This window comes from Sapajus apella, unplaced genomic scaffold, assembly GCF_009761245.1.
Source record: "Sapajus apella isolate SASKATOON/1434 unplaced genomic scaffold, GSC_monkey_1.0 scaffold57, whole genome shotgun sequence".
In the NCBI taxonomy this organism is placed as follows: domain Eukaryota; kingdom Metazoa; phylum Chordata; class Mammalia; order Primates; family Cebidae; genus Sapajus; species Sapajus apella.
Window position 1 is genome coordinate 10400520 of NW_022436997.1, and position 17046 is coordinate 10417565.

The 17046-nt window shown below is 45.8% G+C and overlaps 1 protein-coding gene across 11 annotated transcripts in view; it reads right to left on the bottom strand.

The window, feature by feature from the left end:
* The window catches only part of FHOD3 (formin homology 2 domain containing 3), a 490075-nt gene extending 487452 nt beyond the window's left edge, over positions 1–2623 (bottom strand). For 8 of the 11 annotated variants that reach the window (XM_032245419.1, XM_032245418.1, XM_032245417.1 and 5 more), the window contains exon 1: positions 2336–2622. In XM_032245419.1, coding sequence (XP_032101310.1) covers positions 2336–2500 — 165 coding nt within the window. In that variant the 5' untranslated portion in view covers positions 2501–2622. Of the gene's footprint in view, positions 1–2335 lie in introns of all 11 variants that reach the window. The other 3 variants (XM_032245416.1, XM_032245415.1, XM_032245410.1) reach the window with 1 other exon arrangement.
* Positions 2624–17046: the final 14423 nt, after the last annotated feature.

The following is a 17046-nucleotide window of genomic DNA, read 5'->3' on the forward strand; positions in this document are numbered from 1 at the left end:
GGTGGACCCCTCCAGTGAATGGAACAGAAGCTCTGGAGGCCTGGTTTCCGTCCACAGCCATATACCTCGTTGCCGGAACAGAACAGCACTGATGCCCTGAGTCACACAGGGCTGGTCTGAATCTCAGTTCTCCACTTCCAGCACAAAAACTGGCTTATTTAGTCACTCAGCCTCACTTTCCTCATCTCTAAAATAGGGACAAAGTCCCTACTTCATGGAGCTGTGTAGTATTAAAGGAAAGCATGTATTGAGAGCCTGGGTGGGGAATACACTATGCCAAGTGCCTGAAACTCTTCAGCTGTTTCTATCACAGGTGGATCATCCAAATTAAGATTCTCTGATGGAAATTATTATCATCTTAACAATATGAATGTATACCAAGGCACATAAATGCCCTGACTCTTGCTTTACAGAACCCTCATCAATAAAGTCAGTTGCTCACTCCGCTGTAGATGGGAAAAACTGCCAGACATCTAAATACACTGGGTGGGGGTGGGGGGTTGTCTCTGGGCAAAAGATTCTGAGACTGAGGCTGGCTGGCCCCCAAAACAAAGGTCAAGGGTCTCTGTAGAACCTCATGTGGTTCTTTTCATCCCACAAGGACACCTTAGAAAGTTCTGCAAGCCAGTGCAACTGCTCTGCTGGGGCTTCTAGCTGGGGGTGAGGAGGAGCGGGCAGTGGGGAAGCATTGGGATTTCCTCCTACCAGACCAGGATCAAGACTGTGGGGCTGTTCCACCGAAACATGAAAACATACTGCAGCACCCAGCTTGAAAGGTCAACCATGTATATAAGGCTTGAAATCCAAGGAAACCACTTCAAGGTCAGACAGGACCACAATTATGAACCTTCGGTGGTTTCAACAAAAGATCACTATAATCAGAGACTGCAATGGCCTGAATAATCACGATGTAGACGAAGCTCTTTGAAAACTTTTCACTGAATCAACTAATTGAGAAGAACCAAATAATTTACAAGTGATTCTGATCAGCTAAATCCAGAATACATCACTCTGGATGATGATGACCGTGTGTCTCCCAATCAAATGCGCTTTTGTGGCCAGAGGGGTTTCCATCACTGTATCCATCCTGAACCAACCAGGAGAGAATGAGATGGAAATGCCCCATTCCTTATTCCTAAAAACGTTACTAATTATGTAGAGGAAGGAAGCACTGATACACTAATAGAGAGGAAACCACCACTGCCAAAGTCCACCAGCTCCTTCACACAAGCTCCTCCTCTACTTACAAAGCAGGTCAACATCATACAGAAATCCGAGGAATTTTTTTAAAATCAATTTTGTTATTTTGGGCATCAACGCTTATCTCTTTCAAATATGTGTCAATGTCGATCATCAAGAAATAAATCATCTCCCAGCTTTGATATGAATCTTAGGCAGAAAACATACTGGGAAGGTAATTCTGCAAGCTGCATTCAATCTGTTTTCAGTGGGAGGAAGGGTTTTCCTGGGTAACTAAATTATTAGCTTTCAATACCCAGCTCTTTGCAACAAATGCTTTGCAAGAGGCCTGTCCTGCAGAAGCTTTTTTTTTTTTTTTTTAGAAACCTCTCTAACTGGTAGACTGAGGAGTCTTTCTTCCCAGGGGACACTCACTTCGGGCTGCCAGTCTGAGGCTTTGTGAGTGTGCCGCCCCTCCGAGCCCCCGCCCCTCCTCCCACAGCGACTGCTCCTCCAAGGTTCCCAAGGCCACCTGCTTCTCGGAAGAAAAAGGGAATACCCTCAGCGCTATCTCAGTGCGCGGCCGGCGTTCTCGGCGGCGCCCCGGGGGGAAGGAGGAGGCGGTGTTCCCGGGAAGCGTGCTTTGTCGCGAGGGTCGCCTGGCCGCCCGCCGCGGCCCCAGAAGCCTGAGAGAGGTTTTGTCCCGGCCATCGCTCAGGGCTCTCCTCCAAAGGGCATGAGTCCCGTGGGGCCCCGCTTCTTCCCGCGCCCCGCTTGGTGCCCCCCGGAGTGCGGGGGGCTGACTGCCCGCGTCCGAGCCCCACCCCGCCCACCCGGCCGAGCTAACGGCGCCGCGCCCGGGAGCTTTCTCCATCCCGCCTCGGGCGGGCACGGCACCTGCTCTGCCACGCCCGCCCCCGGCTCTGGCTGTCCTTCCCGCCCGCCCTGGAGGGTCCTGCGCCAGCCAGCGAGTACCCCGGGCTCCTCTGTCTAACCGGGAGGGGGGGTCTGCCCTCGAGCGACGGTCACCCGGGGCCGCGCCCAGCCCAGCCCAGCCCAGGGGGCCCGCGAAGCCCTGGCCCTCGGCGCTCCCACCCCGGCACGCACCGCGGCAGGGGCTGCGTCCAGGGGGCCCAGCCCTCCCCGCCAGCCGTACCTTGTGCGGCGCCCGCAGCAGCCGATGGACCCCCGCCAGCTGGGTGCCTAGAGCGAGGTCCTCGCGGAACGTGAACAGCGGCGGCCGGCTGGGCTCGGGGAAGTTGGTGCTGTTGAAAGGGTCCGTGTCGTCCAAGAACTGCACCCGGCAAGCCAGCGTGGCCATGATGCATCCCTGCCGCGGGGGCGCGGGCCCCGGGGTTAGCGGGGCCGCGGGCCGGGACGCCCGGGTCGCTGCGCGCAGTGGAGGCCGCAGCCGCCGCTAGCTGGCTCGCGGGCTAGCAGGCTCCGGCGCGCCGGGCTGCAGCCCGGGCTCCGGCCGCGGGGGGCGGGGCGGGGGCGGGGCCTACGGCCCCCACCTCCTTCCCCTCTTCCTTCGGCTCCTCCCCTCCTCCTGGTCCCCTACCCCCGGCCGGGCCAGGCAGCCCGGACCCACTGGACCGCCGCCGGGAAAGTGCGAGGGAGATGGCTTGCGCAGCATCCGCAGCCCTGCGCCAAAGGCCGGCGGCTGCGGCGGCGGGCTGAGGGCCCAGCAGGCGCACTTGGCTGCACGTGCGCCCCGCGGCCCTGGGCCGAGCTGCACCCCTCCGAGCCTGTAGGACCGACTTGTAGGGGGCGATTGGGGGGGGGTGCGGCGGGGAGTCAGGCGGCCCTCTGACTTATCCCCCACCCGGAGAGGGCTTAAGCCCCTCCAGATGAAGGCGGCGGCGGCCAGCTCCTGCTGCCCGGATTTGGAATACCCCGGCAGGGCACCTGGAGGCCAGGGAGTCGGCTCTGGCAGCAAGAGGGGCAGTGGCAGCGACCCGGAGCCCCAGCTCAGGGTATGGGGAGGTTTTCCTTAGGGACAAAGAAGCTAAGAAAGACAAGGGTGCGCCAGGGAACCCAGGCCGCTCTTAGGCACAAGCCTAGAGGCGAGAGGCGTGGGGGCTGCGAGGCTTCCCTGAGGGACCCCAGCGCCGGCCATGGGCCCCGGGGGGGCCTGGTGGGTGCTGCTCAAACTTCTGTATCACCAAGGCCTCTCCCCAGTTAGGCCTCCGAAAGCCCTAATTGGACCTTGTGGGGCCGCGGGGGCTTGGGAGGTGGGAGGGCTTCTGGCAAGGTCCCCGAATTGCGGGGAGCCGGGGATGCCCTGGTAACCGAGGGACTGGGAGGGGAGGTTTGCGTCCTCCCCGCCCCTGACTGGCTGGAGCCGCGAGACTCGGCGCTGCCTCCCACCGCTCTCCTAACCGCTCACGGGCGACCCCCTTCGTTTCCAAGGAGCATTCACGTTACTCCCCATTCCCAGGCCACGGCCAAGTTCCGGGTTCCTCCCCGCCTCATATAGATCGCCCTCATAATACCCAATCTCTCTTAACATCCGAGTCTTTTCAAGGCGACTCTATAAATGTGTCTCTCTCCCTTTCCTCTGGTTTCAAGGGAAAAGAAGCCCTGTTCCTACTTGGCAGCCTCTCCCACATCTTTAACCTCTCCATCTCCGTGATCTCTTTCCCTGCCACACATACACACTTAAGCCTGGTCTTAAAATAATTCCGCGACACTTCTGCTCCTTCTAGCCGAACTTCTACCTCTAATTGTTTTGTTATTTAACTCTTTGAATGAGTCCTCCAGACTAGCCATCCTCAATTTTTTGGCACCAAGGACCAGTTTCGTGGAAGATGATTTCTAAACGGACAGTGGTGGGGGCTGGGGGTGGGGGGTGATGTTGGGGGAGGGAGGGCAGATGGTTTCAGAATGAAACTGTTCCATCTCAGATCATCAAAAATTAGATTCTCATAAGAGCACGCTACCTAGATCCCTCGCAGGCACAGTTCACAATAGGGCTCTCGCTCCCTTGAGACTCTCCTGCCTCCGCTCACTGGCTGCTCACCTCCTGCTGTGTGGCCCGGTTCCTAACAGTCCATGGACCAGTACCAGTCTGTAGCCGCGGGGTTAGGGACCTCTGCTCTAGACTGGATCTACACCAACTTCCCCACCTCCTCAGGGACAGAATACTGAGCTCACAAATTCTTCCCCTCTGAGAAGGGCCACCTGCACTTCCACCTCCCTCCTCACTGAGCGAGCCCTCCAGTCCCGGCCACCCCATTTCTTACCACGTTCCCAACCCGCATCCCAACCCATCTTCTCAGGGGCCCCTTTGGGTACCTGGCTTGCTCCTCTTGCCCCATCTACCAAATGCCTGCTACTAGTGAGATTACGCAGTGCCCCCACTTCCACCCCAAAGCCCCTCAGCCTCTTACTCCACTGATGCTGCTGCAAGCTTCTGCCACTTTCCTCTACCCAGAAATTAGTCAATAAGGAAAATAGTTTCTCCAGGATGGCTTCCAGCACACTCTCCTCTTCATCTTTCATCTTATTTTTCGTCTCCTCTCCATCCTCCATCTCCCTCTTCTCAGAAGGTGACAAAAGTCCTACTTTTCCTCCCATTCAAAGCTCTGCCCCCACCTGGACCCTGGGTCCCTCCCTTCCCACTTGCTCTTGGCCGGGGCTCTACCACTGATCCACCCACTTCTAACTTCCTCCCCTGGCTCCATACCCTGAGGCCCAGGGCCTGCTTCCTGATGTGCAACTCATGAAGCCACACAGGGCCCTGCACTTTAAAGGGTCCTAAAGTGGTTTAATATTTAGCCGTTGCTGTCTTGAATGTTTTGATACTTTTTAAGGAGTCCTGGCAACTTTGCTGTACACTGGGCCCCACAAGTTATGCACTCAATCCTAATGAGAATAAATACTCAAATGTTTTCCATCTTAAAAGTTGCATCTATATGAAGCCCACCTCTCACACTCTAGCTCCCTGGCTTATCTTATTATCACTTCCTAACCAACTTCTGAGAGAGAGCCATATTAATTTCTCAGTATCCTCATCACCTTTCTCCACACCCCATGACATCTGGAGGGCAACCCCTTCCTGCAATTCTAAGATCATCAGTGCCAGCCTAATTTTCTTACCTGGAAGACACATTGGCCCTGCTACCCACTTTCTTGGCAGCATCTGTCACCATGGTACCATGGATGATTCTTTTCTCAGACTCTTATCCCCTCAGCTCAATAGCTCTACCTCCTGTGGGTTCTCCTCCTCCTTTGACAGTTCCTTCTCAGGTCTTTCTGGGCTCCATCCTCCTCTTGGTCCCATTCACATTTCCTCTAGATTTTCCTGGCTTCAACCCTCCTCAACCTGCATGCATATGGCATCCAGCTCTATGCTCACAGAGGAGTCCCTCTCTTCACTTCTAGGCTCTGATTTTCACTGGGCAACTCAACGTCCCCATCCTGGTTACCACATCACACTTAATTACACATTGAACCCAACACCCCAACCTGGCCGCCCTTCCAGAACCTCTTCTGCAAGGTTGCAATCTGCCAGACTGCTTTACCTGCCTGTCTGCTGATTCCAATGCTCTCCAAGCCTTTGGAGTGTAGAACACCACAGCTATGGCTACTCTTAATTTATTCTGTGTTGTCACTAAAGGGAAAACTCCTCTGAGGCAAGGACCATGCCATATTCATTTCTGCGCCTACCACAGAGAAGACACGCAATAAATGTCTAACAAATGTGTGAACATCAAAGTCATCTTTGACTCCCACATCTTGCTATTGGTCACTAGGACTTGTTACTGAATCAGCCTCTAAAATATTTCTCAATTCTTCCCTTCTCTCTAGCCCTCACTGTCTATGCTAGTCTTCTAATGACTTCCCCAGACGTGCATCCTGCATTTGGTCTTCCGCTGGCTTTCCCAGAGCCAGTGATCATTCCAAGATGTGTGTTTGACATGTCACACCACAGGGTAAAATCCTTACATTCCAAACCCCTTAGCACAGATCACAAGGCCCTCTAAGAACTGCCTCAGTCTACCACTCCAGGCTCATGCCTGGTCATTCCCAGCTTCACGGCCTGCTTTCAAGCCATGCCAAACTTATTACTCTTTCCCAGACATGCTGGGAAATGGTGAGCATCTCAACCTAGATTCCTCTTCCCTATCTAGTTACTCAGCTGAATCCACTTATCCTTCAGTTCTCATTTCTAATGTCAACTCCTCTGGAGAGCCATCTCCAACTGTACCCCAAACAAGGATTGTCTGTCTTTCTTCTGTGGTCTCAAATTATATATGCCCTTACTGTAGCACTTTTCATGTTACATTGTAAATTCATGCTTGCATATGCCTACTCCACTAACTATAAGATTTTCAGGATTGGAATTTGCCCTCAATTTTAATCTTAGAACTTCAGTGACTGGCACCTAAAATAAAACCTTCAGCTTTTTTAATTATATAGGCTATCCTTAATTCTTTTATGTATTTTTGCTTTGGCAACTCCCTTAAAACTGCCATTGCTAATATTTTTTTCCTCTAACAGCCAAATTTTTTCTCAGCCTACTTTTGAAATTATTTCTTGGTAGTAATGTAATGATTTATCTTAATTTAAAAGGCCAAGAGTAATAAAAAGTTATAAGAAGATATCAGAACAGACGTTTGATCCCAGTTTACAACACCCCCCTTAATATACACACTATCCAGAGCCACCTGTTTCTAACTAACGTGAGTACACTGCTATACTTTCATCTATCCATTTCAGATAATACAGTGACCTTCTATCACACTACATGAGGGTTTCAGCTTCTTTATAGTCTATTTCCTTTTCCAATATTGTTTATCACAATTTTAGTCAAATTCTTATTCAGTGATTTTAAAATTTATGATATTAATATTGTTCACATCTGTGCCAAGTGGTGCACATGATTACATGCCCTTTCTTGTACAACTTTTCGTTTTTCTTCAAGTTAATGTTTGCCTCCATTTTTTAGATTTGATTATGTTTTCCTTGAAAAGCCGGCTAAATCGTCTCATATCCTGCAACAGCCCTCCAAATGCCTGTCTTAATATTGTCAAATAAGCTTTCCGTTCCATCCTTCTGTTCCAGTTTGAAATGTGGCTCTCTCAGGACTGTCCTCCTGGATATTTTCTTGGCTTTTCTCTTGTGCAGGAACCCCTGGTTCCCAGCTTACTTATCTTATTCTTTCTTAGTTTTACACTCCCATTTTTTGTAAGTACATACTCTACTAGCTTTCTGAGAAAGGATAAAGTTTTGAAAAATTGAATGTCTCAAACATTCTTAATTCATCGTCCTAGAATTTGCCTCAGTGTGGCAGTTTTGTTGCCAAAGATGGCTACAATAATTCCTCCTGCCCCTTGTATTCCCACAATTTTCCCATATGACTTCGCCACTTCTCCTGCCACAAAGTGAAGTCTATATCTCCACTCCCTAAGTTGGGGAGGCTTTGTGACTTGATTTGACCAATATGGCTAAAGTGACATTGTGTGGCTTCTGAAACTAGGCCTCAAGGGACATTACAGCATCTGTTTTCACCCTTTTGGAATGCTGGCCTAAGACTCCCATGTGAAGAGGCCAGGACTAGCCTAGGAAACCTGGTAAGGAAATTGCTACTGAAGACAGAAAAAAAATGCTTACCTGTGTTACGCAGCAATGAAACAATTGACAAGACAATTGCCTAGAGTATTTGTAAGATAGAAAATGTATCTAATGAGCTTATAAACTTGGCTAAGGAGATCTTTAAACAGTATATTGGAAGTGTCTGTTGGGTACTTGTAGCTGCACATTACAAGGAATTCTGTTTGCAAGCAGAGTGAGTAGTTAAGATTTGCTGAGTTATAAATGAAACAATTTCTCATCCCTAGTTTGTCCAGTTAGCAAATACCTTCAAAGTAAGAAATAGCCTTGGTAAAGATCAGTTTAAAAATGTGGTTGTAGGCCAGATGTGGTGGCTCACATCTGTAATTCCCACACTGGGAATTATTTACAATGTAAAAGTTACATTACTTACAATGTAAATTGTAATGTAACTAAGAAAAGTTACATTACTTATAATGTAACATGAAAAGTTACATTCAATGTTACATTGTAAATGTAATTCTCAGTATGGGGAATTACAGGTGTGAGCCATTGCAGTTGGCCTACAACCACATTTATGAGGCAGGAGGATTGCTTGAGCCATGGAGGTTGAGGTTATAGTGGGCTATGCTCATACCATTGCACTCTAGCCTGGAAGACAGAGCAAGACCCTACAGCTATGGAGGTTTCCTTACCACTATCCCAGTCTCTGCCCCCTGCCTAGTTCTAATACCAATGTCACAAAATTTAGGGGTTTGTTATGGTACCAATTTATGTTTTATTGGTACCTACTTCTAGGTACCAGTTTATGTTTTATTTCATCTTTGTTGTACAAGGAACCACCCCACAACGTAGTAGCTTAAAATAACAACCATTTTATTTTCTTTGGATTCTGTGAGTCAGCAATTTGAGCTGGTCTAGCTGGGATTGCTCATGTAGTCGCAGCCATCTAGAAGGTTGACTGGGGCTGATTGGACTAAAATAGCCTCCTTTCATACCTGGTAATGTATTCTGGTTGTCAGCTGGTTGGTCTGGGGGTGGAGGAGAGCTTCAGTTAGAATGATTTATCTCTGTTCCTCAGGTTTCTTATCTAGTAGGTTAGGCCTGGCTTGTTCACACTGGTAGACTTTGAATAGCATTCCAAGAAGTCAAGAGTGGAAGCTGCAAGATCTCTTGAGCCCTGGGCTTAGAAATTATGCTGTATCAGTTTCGCTACTTTTATTTTTGCTTGAAGTAAGTCAAGACCAGCTTAGATTCAAGGAATGGGGAAATCGATTCCACTCCCTAATGGGAGAAGCAAAATCACATTGCAGAGAGGTCCAAGTACCCAGATATGAAGGAAGGTTGTAGTCATCACTGCAACAATATAACACATATGTTATATAACTCTAGGTTAAATTGATTTTTACTCAGAATTCTGAGGCATTGCTTCATTGTCTTCTAATTTTTCTTGTTGCTATTGAGACTATTAGTGCTGTGGTATAGCTGGTCCTCTGTATCTGTGGGTTCTGCATCCATGGATTCAACCAACTGCAGATTGAAAATATTCAAAAAAAAAAAAAAGAATGGATGTTTGCATCTATACTAAACATGTACAGACTTTTTCTCCTTGTCATTATTTCCTAAACAATACAACAGCTATTTACATAGCCTTTACATGGTATTAGATATTATAAGTAATCTAGAGATGATTTAAAGTATATAGGAGGATGTGCATAGGTTATATGCAAGTACTACACCATTTTACGTGAAGGACTTGAGCACCCACGGATTTTGGTATCCAAGGGAGGTCCTGTAACAAAACAACCATGAATATCAAGGGACAATTGTATAGGTAACTCTACATTGTATAGCTAACTGTTTTTTCCCTCTCCCTTTGGAAGCTTTTTGAACCTTCTGATTATTCCCAATATACTGAAATTCCATGATGAGTCCTGCTGTGGCTTCTTTTTCATTCATCCTGTTGTCATTGCATAGATATTATTTAATCCAGAGATCCTGCCCTTTGATGTAGAAATGTTCTTATATCTTGTTTTCAATCATTTCCTCTCCTCAGGGTTCTCTGCTTGCTCTGCCTAGAACTCCTGTTATTCAGATGTTGGACCACTAAACAGATTCTCTAATTTTCTTAACTTTTCTGCCTGGTTAGTCTCTCTGAATATTTTCTTCTATTTTTTGGAAAATTTCCTACACTGTATTTCCTTTTTTTCTACTGAATGTTGTATTGCAGCATTCATGTTCTTTGCTTTCCAAGAACTCTGTCTTGATCTTGATTTTTCTTTTTAAAATATCTTGTTCTTATTTCCAGGATTTCCCTGATATTATTAACTATATTTTCTTTAAAGTTTTCTTCTTTTTGCTGCACTGTTTCTGTGCACTTTGGGCTCTTCCTTTATTCCTTTTCAGTTTTTTTTCTTTTATAGTAGACATTTTCCTCAAATGGCATGATCCTTGGCTGCTCATCACATTGAAAGCTAATTGGGAGGACAGGTACGGTGGCTCACATCTGTAATCTCAGCACTTTGGGAGGCCAAGGTGGGCAGATCACTTGAGGTCAGGAGTTTGAGACCAGTCTGACCAACATAGTGAAACCCTGTCTCTACTAAAAATACAAAAATTAGCCAGGTATGATGGCAGGCACCTGTAATCCCAGCTACTTGGTAGACTAGGGCAGGAGAATTGCTTGAACCTGGGAGGCAGAGGTTTCAGTGAGCTGAGGTTGCAGTGTGCCAAGATTGCACCATTGCACTACAGCCTGTGCAACTTAGCAAGACTGTGTCTCAAAAAAGGAAAGAAAGCTGATTGGAAGCTCTAAGGTATAATATAGGCACTTTACCTGTGGTCTTCATGGTAGACTCAGCCAGTGGACAAATGGCTCATTTCTTGACTACCTTTAGGTCTTTCCTCTGGGGTAGTTTACTTTCTCCAGAAAAAATTTTAACAACACTGCCCTTAGCCCAGAACAAGAGAGACCCTTGCGTTGGCCTCTATGCTTTAGAAGGCCTCACCCTGGCCCTGCTCCTGTCATCCCTCCCTATAGAGCAAGTCCATAGGACCAAGATGTTATGCCCACCTGGAATCCAAGCTGCTCTCTCTAGACTATTCTCCAGGCACTGGGACCTCAGAATTCCCTGCTCACATGCCTCTGAACATGTTCCCAAGGCCTGTATGTGTGTGTCTTCTCCAGAGCATCTTAAACCTGCACCCCTAAGCCTGAAAAGGGGCTAAATGGCAGCTGATTGCAGGCCTATAGGTTATTGCCACATTTATCCAGTTTGGTAAAATATCCTTGCTTTTTTTTTTTTTAGCTAAATATATAACTAGCTAAAACTTTTTAACCAGAAAAGGTGGATAAACATGATATAATATTTCCTGTGCCCCAGGAGGAAATAGGAGAATAATAATTTCTTTTTTTGAGGAATTTCACTCTTGTTGCCCAGGTTGGAGTGCAATGGTTTGATCTCAGCTCACTGCAACATCTGCCTCCCAGGTTCAAGCAATTCTCCTGCCTCAGCCTCCCAAGTAGCTGGGATTACAGGCACCTGCCACCATGCCCAGCTAATTTTTGTATTTTTAGTAGAGACAGGGTTTCATCATGTTGGGCAGGCTAGTCTCCAACTCCCGACCTCAGGTGATCCACCCGCCTCAGCCTCCCAAAGTGCTGAGATTACTGGCATGAGCCACCACACCTGGCCGAGGATAATAATTTTTGATAACTAGACATGCTTCCTGCTTCAGCACCCAGGTGGAAAGGAAATCCACAGGTCTCAATGGAGGACTCTGTCCTGACTGCAGCAAGTAGAGTCTCTGACGTCAAAACAATTTGTTTCCACCCATAAATTGAAGAGAAAAGACCAGGACAGGTCTTCATGGGACCGTTTAGAAAGTTAACAAAAAGTGTTTCACTCTGTAAACTGCAAAAGGCACAATAAACGTAACCCTGGAGAGGCTGGGCAGCACTTAGATGAACCAGGAAAGGAGGCAGTGAGAAACCAGGCAGAGGCAGATTGATTACAAAAGTAACAAGGCTTCAGCTCACAGCTGTTTCCCATGCAGACTTCTTCCAAAGCCTCTTCTCTTCTCATGCAAGTCAGTCTTTTTGGATCTAATTTTTAATTTGTGGTTTTATATTCTTTGTTTGTTTCTGTTTGGGGTGGGGTTTTTAATTGGTTTTCGGGTTTTGGTTTTGTGGTTTTTTTGTTTTGTTTTTGTTTTTGTTTGAGGCAGGGTCGCCCAGGCTGGGTCGCTCAGGCTGGCTCACTGCAACCTCCACCTCCCTGGCTCAAGCAATCCTCTCATCTCAGCCTCCAGAGTAACTGAAACCACAGGCTTATGTTGCCACACTCAGATAATTTTTAAATTTATTGTAGAGATGAAGTCTCACCATATTTCCCAGGCTGGTCTCAAACTCCTGGCCTCAAGCGATGCTCCTGCCTCAGCCTCCCAAAATTCTAGGGTTACAGGTATGAACCACTGCACTGGCCTGTCTGATTTTGTATTCTTTTCTTTAAAGATGACTTTAGAATTGTATAAATTTTAGGCTCACAAAACCTAGATCTGCTGAGGATGGGTTATATATATATATATATATATATATATATATATATGAAACCAGAGTCTCGCTCTGTCACTCGGGCTGGAGTGCAGCGGTGCGATCTCAGTTCACTGCAACCTCCGCCTCCTGGGTTCAAGCAATTCTCTTCCCTCACTCTCCCAAGTAGCTGGGATTACAGGCGAGCACCACCACACCCAGCTAATATTTTGTATTTTTAGTAGAGATGGGGTTTCACCATGTTGACCATGATGGTCTCGATCTCTTGACCTCATGATCCACCCACCTCGGCCTCCCAAAGTGCTGGGAGGATACTATATATTAAAGCTCTCTCTCTCTCAGTGCACACGCACACGCGCACACACACACACACACACACACACACGCACTATATAGATATATTAAAATACTCTATGTGTGTGTGTATATATATATATATATACACATCTCTAAACATATTAAAACATTTCCTATATGTACATATATTTATGCATTTGTGTATACAGTCACACACCCACTCAGAAAGAGAGAGAGAGAGAGAGAAAGAGACTCTACCTGATGAAATCACCAATTCAAAGCAGTGACCATAAAAAATTCTAAGAAAAATAGGAAACCCCAAAAGAATGGTGGATGCAAAGTAAGTTTAAATAATCTGATCAAGAAATAATTCAGAAACTAACTTTTAAAGGACATCAACATCAATATGGAAAATCATCTCAAATCTGGTCCATTCAGGAAGCCAGGCAGAGGGTCAGAAGTGTGATCATGTTTGCCATTCTTCTCCAGGATTTGCTGACCCAATTGGCACCCATCTGTAGCCTCTTGAAGAAACAAAATCTGCACTTACCTAATGCTGCCAGCAGGTGGTAGACTTGGATTACTCAGGCATAATCATTTGAGGCACTGAGCTAAAACAGTCTCATCTGATCTCAATTTTGTAAGATAGAACTTGTGGTTTTCCTCACTTCTCAGGTGAGACTTGGTAACACTTGAGATGTTCAATAACTTGCTCATATAGTATGATGTTTTCCATGATTTTTGTTTGGAGATGTGCAAGGTGAGTTATGTAAGTTAATTCTGTCAGCACAAACATGAGAACTGGAAAAAGAATAAAAACAAAAAGGAAAGGCTGAAAGTGCCTGCCAGGTGGATGGATCCTAGCTTGCTTTCTGCTTCCAAGGGCTTCCTGAGCTCTTCCCTTGGCAAGAAGAGCCTTGGTCTTTCTCAGAGACCCGAGGTGCTGGGAACACTGCCTGCCCAGTGAAGGTTTCTGCTGCTTTCAGGGTGCTCGGATGGCTCTTTGTATCAGGACCATCTTCAAGTGCGAGGCAGTGTTCGGCCCTAGCAGTGGATCTCTGGATCTGCTGGATCCCTGTGGCCTGTGCTGTCCACAGCAGCTCACCCCTCCCTCCTGGATAAAGGAGAGCTGAGAAGGATGGGACACAATTGGTCCCGATGGCTTCTTCTGATCAGGCAGTCACTCCAAAGAACCAACGCCACTCACTGGAGCCAGCCTTCCAATGCCTAGCGTCTCTCATCACAGCTGAAAGGTTGCAGCATGCTCCAAATGTCTTTTCCTCTCTTCCCTTGCTGAAGGCCCTGGAGGCCAGAGGTAGTTATTGGTGGAAACGGACATGGCAGCTTCTGCGTAGACAACTGTCTGTCATCATAAGGAGATGGCACTGCTCTGACCACCTGTGGGACTTCCCTTTCAATCCCGCAGGCCAACCTGGTCCCTGCTAGATGTACACCTGGATCCTGAGCCTCCATGAAAACACCACTGTTTTTGTGATTATCTGATAAGAGGCCTCAAGCTCACGGAACACAAAATCTGTGGGGCTATGCCAGTGGCTTAAGCTTTTAATCCCAGTGTTTTGGGAGCCTGGAGCAGGATGATGACTTGAGCTAGGAGTTTGAGGTTACAGTGAGCTATGACCATGCCACTGCAGTCCAGCCTGGGTAATAGAGTGAGATGCTGTTCTATAAAAAAAGAACTCTGGTCTTTTCTTTTCTCACAATCATCATCCAGTGCAATGGGAGGCACACAGTGGCTATCACAGCTCATGAGCAAATCACTTGCTAATGCTTATTTTTATAATATTTTCATGTGTAGCAAAAGCAAAGCAAATTGTTTAATAAACAATAATGGCTTTCCTTGAGTGAGGTGAGCAGAAAATGGATGCTTGAGTTAGACGCCTGGCTTCTAAACCTAGCCCCACTACTTACTAGTTTAGGGACCTAGGGCAAGTGACTTCCCATGCCTCTGTTCCCTCATTTCTAAAATAGACGATTAATAGTCATAGGTTTCTCATAAACTTGTTAAAGAGGATTAAGTAATTTAACACGTGTGAAGTGCTTAGAATGGGGCCCACAGTTACCATTACTCAGCAGTTCACAATGGTGAAGAGCAGACCTAAGTTCAAATCTCATCCCTGCTCTGTATAAGTCCTCTGATATTGACTGCATCATTTAATCCCTCTAAGCCTCAGTTTCTTCATTTGGAAAATGTAGGTATAAATAGATACCCTTAGGGTTTTTGTGAGAATTAATAAAAGTGCATGATTCTATATACATTTGCAAGTAGAAAACAAATGTTATTTTTATTAAGAAAATAATAAATTTATTTAATAAGAAATAGCGTTTAATGTGCAAAAAAAGCATGATCTCAATAACCCTACTCATCTTCAGTTACTGCAGTAAAATTCCAACATGCTACTTTGCCACTAAGTCGCTAAATGAGCTGTTTTTCTCCATGTTTTATGATAAAAGTCATTGTCCTTCCACTGGTAAGAACTAATTATTGCTGAGTGAATTATTAATTCGGCATCATTAAGCAACTGTGCTCTTTAAAAAGGCTAATTTGAACTGCAAGCAAAACATGTAGGAAGAGTACAGCTACTATAAATTCAACATAAGCATTTAAAATTCATTGGGACTTCTTAGCTGAAGCCATGTTTTAACAGCTGTATAAGTTTTAACAGATGTAGAAGTTTTTTCTTAAATTAGGGACCAAACTCTGCATGTGAAATCATTTTTAAATGCTTCCCTCATGGGAACAATGTTGAAATTAGTGACTTACCACCCACTAGATCCTCAGTCAGCTTCTTAAGAGCAGGAACTATGTAAAATGCATCTTTTTGCCCCCAGCACCAAGCACAGTGCTCAGCACTAGGATCAATCAAGTTTCATTGACCAGAGCTGGTGAAGGAGGCCAGGAGAGGAGGGTAGTGAGCCAGAGAGGAGCCCAGGGTGGCATCCAGCCAAGTTCTCAAAGGCACGACAAAAAGATGTTCTAAACTCCCAATGAGCTACCTAGAAAGCCCAGGGTTGAGCTTTTTTCAAAAATCCTGGAGAGAGGGGCACCACATGCGGCTTTTCCATCCATGCAAAGAACAGAGTTACAGGAACATTAAGAGAGGCTACACAGAAGGGCACAAGTTATTGGTGGCACCAGGGAAAGTCTGGAATTCTAAACACCAAAGCATTCAAAGTTAATTGTGTCTCTGATAGGGTGGCAGTATGAGAGGTTATTTCTTTTCGCTCATCTCTGTTTTTACTTTTCCCACAATAAGCTTATATTTCTGCATCAATTCATTGCTCTTGGTGACTCTTGGATCCATCCTCTGAAAGGTCTTTTCTTCTCCATAACAGTCCTTGGGTTATGTCCTTCAGAAGTGCTCTTCTGAAAAGGGCATTTTGGAGAAGGTACACTTCTTGATGGCTGCATAGCCTTATCTTTTTTCTTTCTTTCCATATGAAGTTGGAAGCTTTGAAGTATTTCTATATCTTGAATAGTCAGTCTCTTTTAGTCCAGACTGGTGGTGCTTTTGCTAACACAGATCTCTCAAAAAAAAATGGAAGGTTTTTATTTTGATCGACTCTATGTATTAAAAATCACACAATTCTGATGAGGAATTATTGATAAGAATTGGGCACATCTGGCTTTTTAAGGTACTACACATTTAAAGCTTTCTAGAAGCCCAAAAGTGTACCTTAATTATTTCAGAGATCTTAGTTAATTATGTGATGGTCATGACCCTGATCTGGTCCTCTCCTAACCTGAGTTTCTTTCTCGTCTTTAAACTTTGCTGACTGCAAGAAGGAGCCCAGTGCAGTGATTTTTGTTTCTCTATTTCCTCTAACATACACCATATGGTTGGCAACAGTTTGACAAACATTTTGCCACAACATAATAAAGGTTATCAACCTTCCAATTTAAAATATTTTAGTCCTTACTATTCACTAGCTATCTCCTCCATTTAAGCCAGTTTCTCTTTTTTTCATTTAGCAAGGTACACATCAGGCACCACATTTTCTATCAGTCAGAATTCTTAGTTGGAAGCAATAGAAATTAATTCTCACAAGACTAAGCAGAAAATAAATGTAATAAAAGATATTGTGTAGCTTGCAGACTCCCCAGAGAGCCAAAGAATCAGCTTTGGAGACTGCATAGCTATTGCAAGGTAGATACCACTGTAGGCTCTCCCAGGAATCACACCACAGATCATACCACCATGCTCACTGCCTCTATCACTACCACCAGTAAGCCATGAAGATTTGTGCTTTGCTTGTAAGAGCTGTTAGTATTATCTACATGAATATTCTTTCTACTTGCTAAAAGGTATGTTTAATTACAAGTAAATTGTTGAGTTTTTATCAAAATTGTTCTCTTCATTTACTGAGACAATTTGACTTTCTCCTTTAATCTCTTATTTTCTAAAACTAAACGTTGGCATCCTTGAAATTAATACAACATG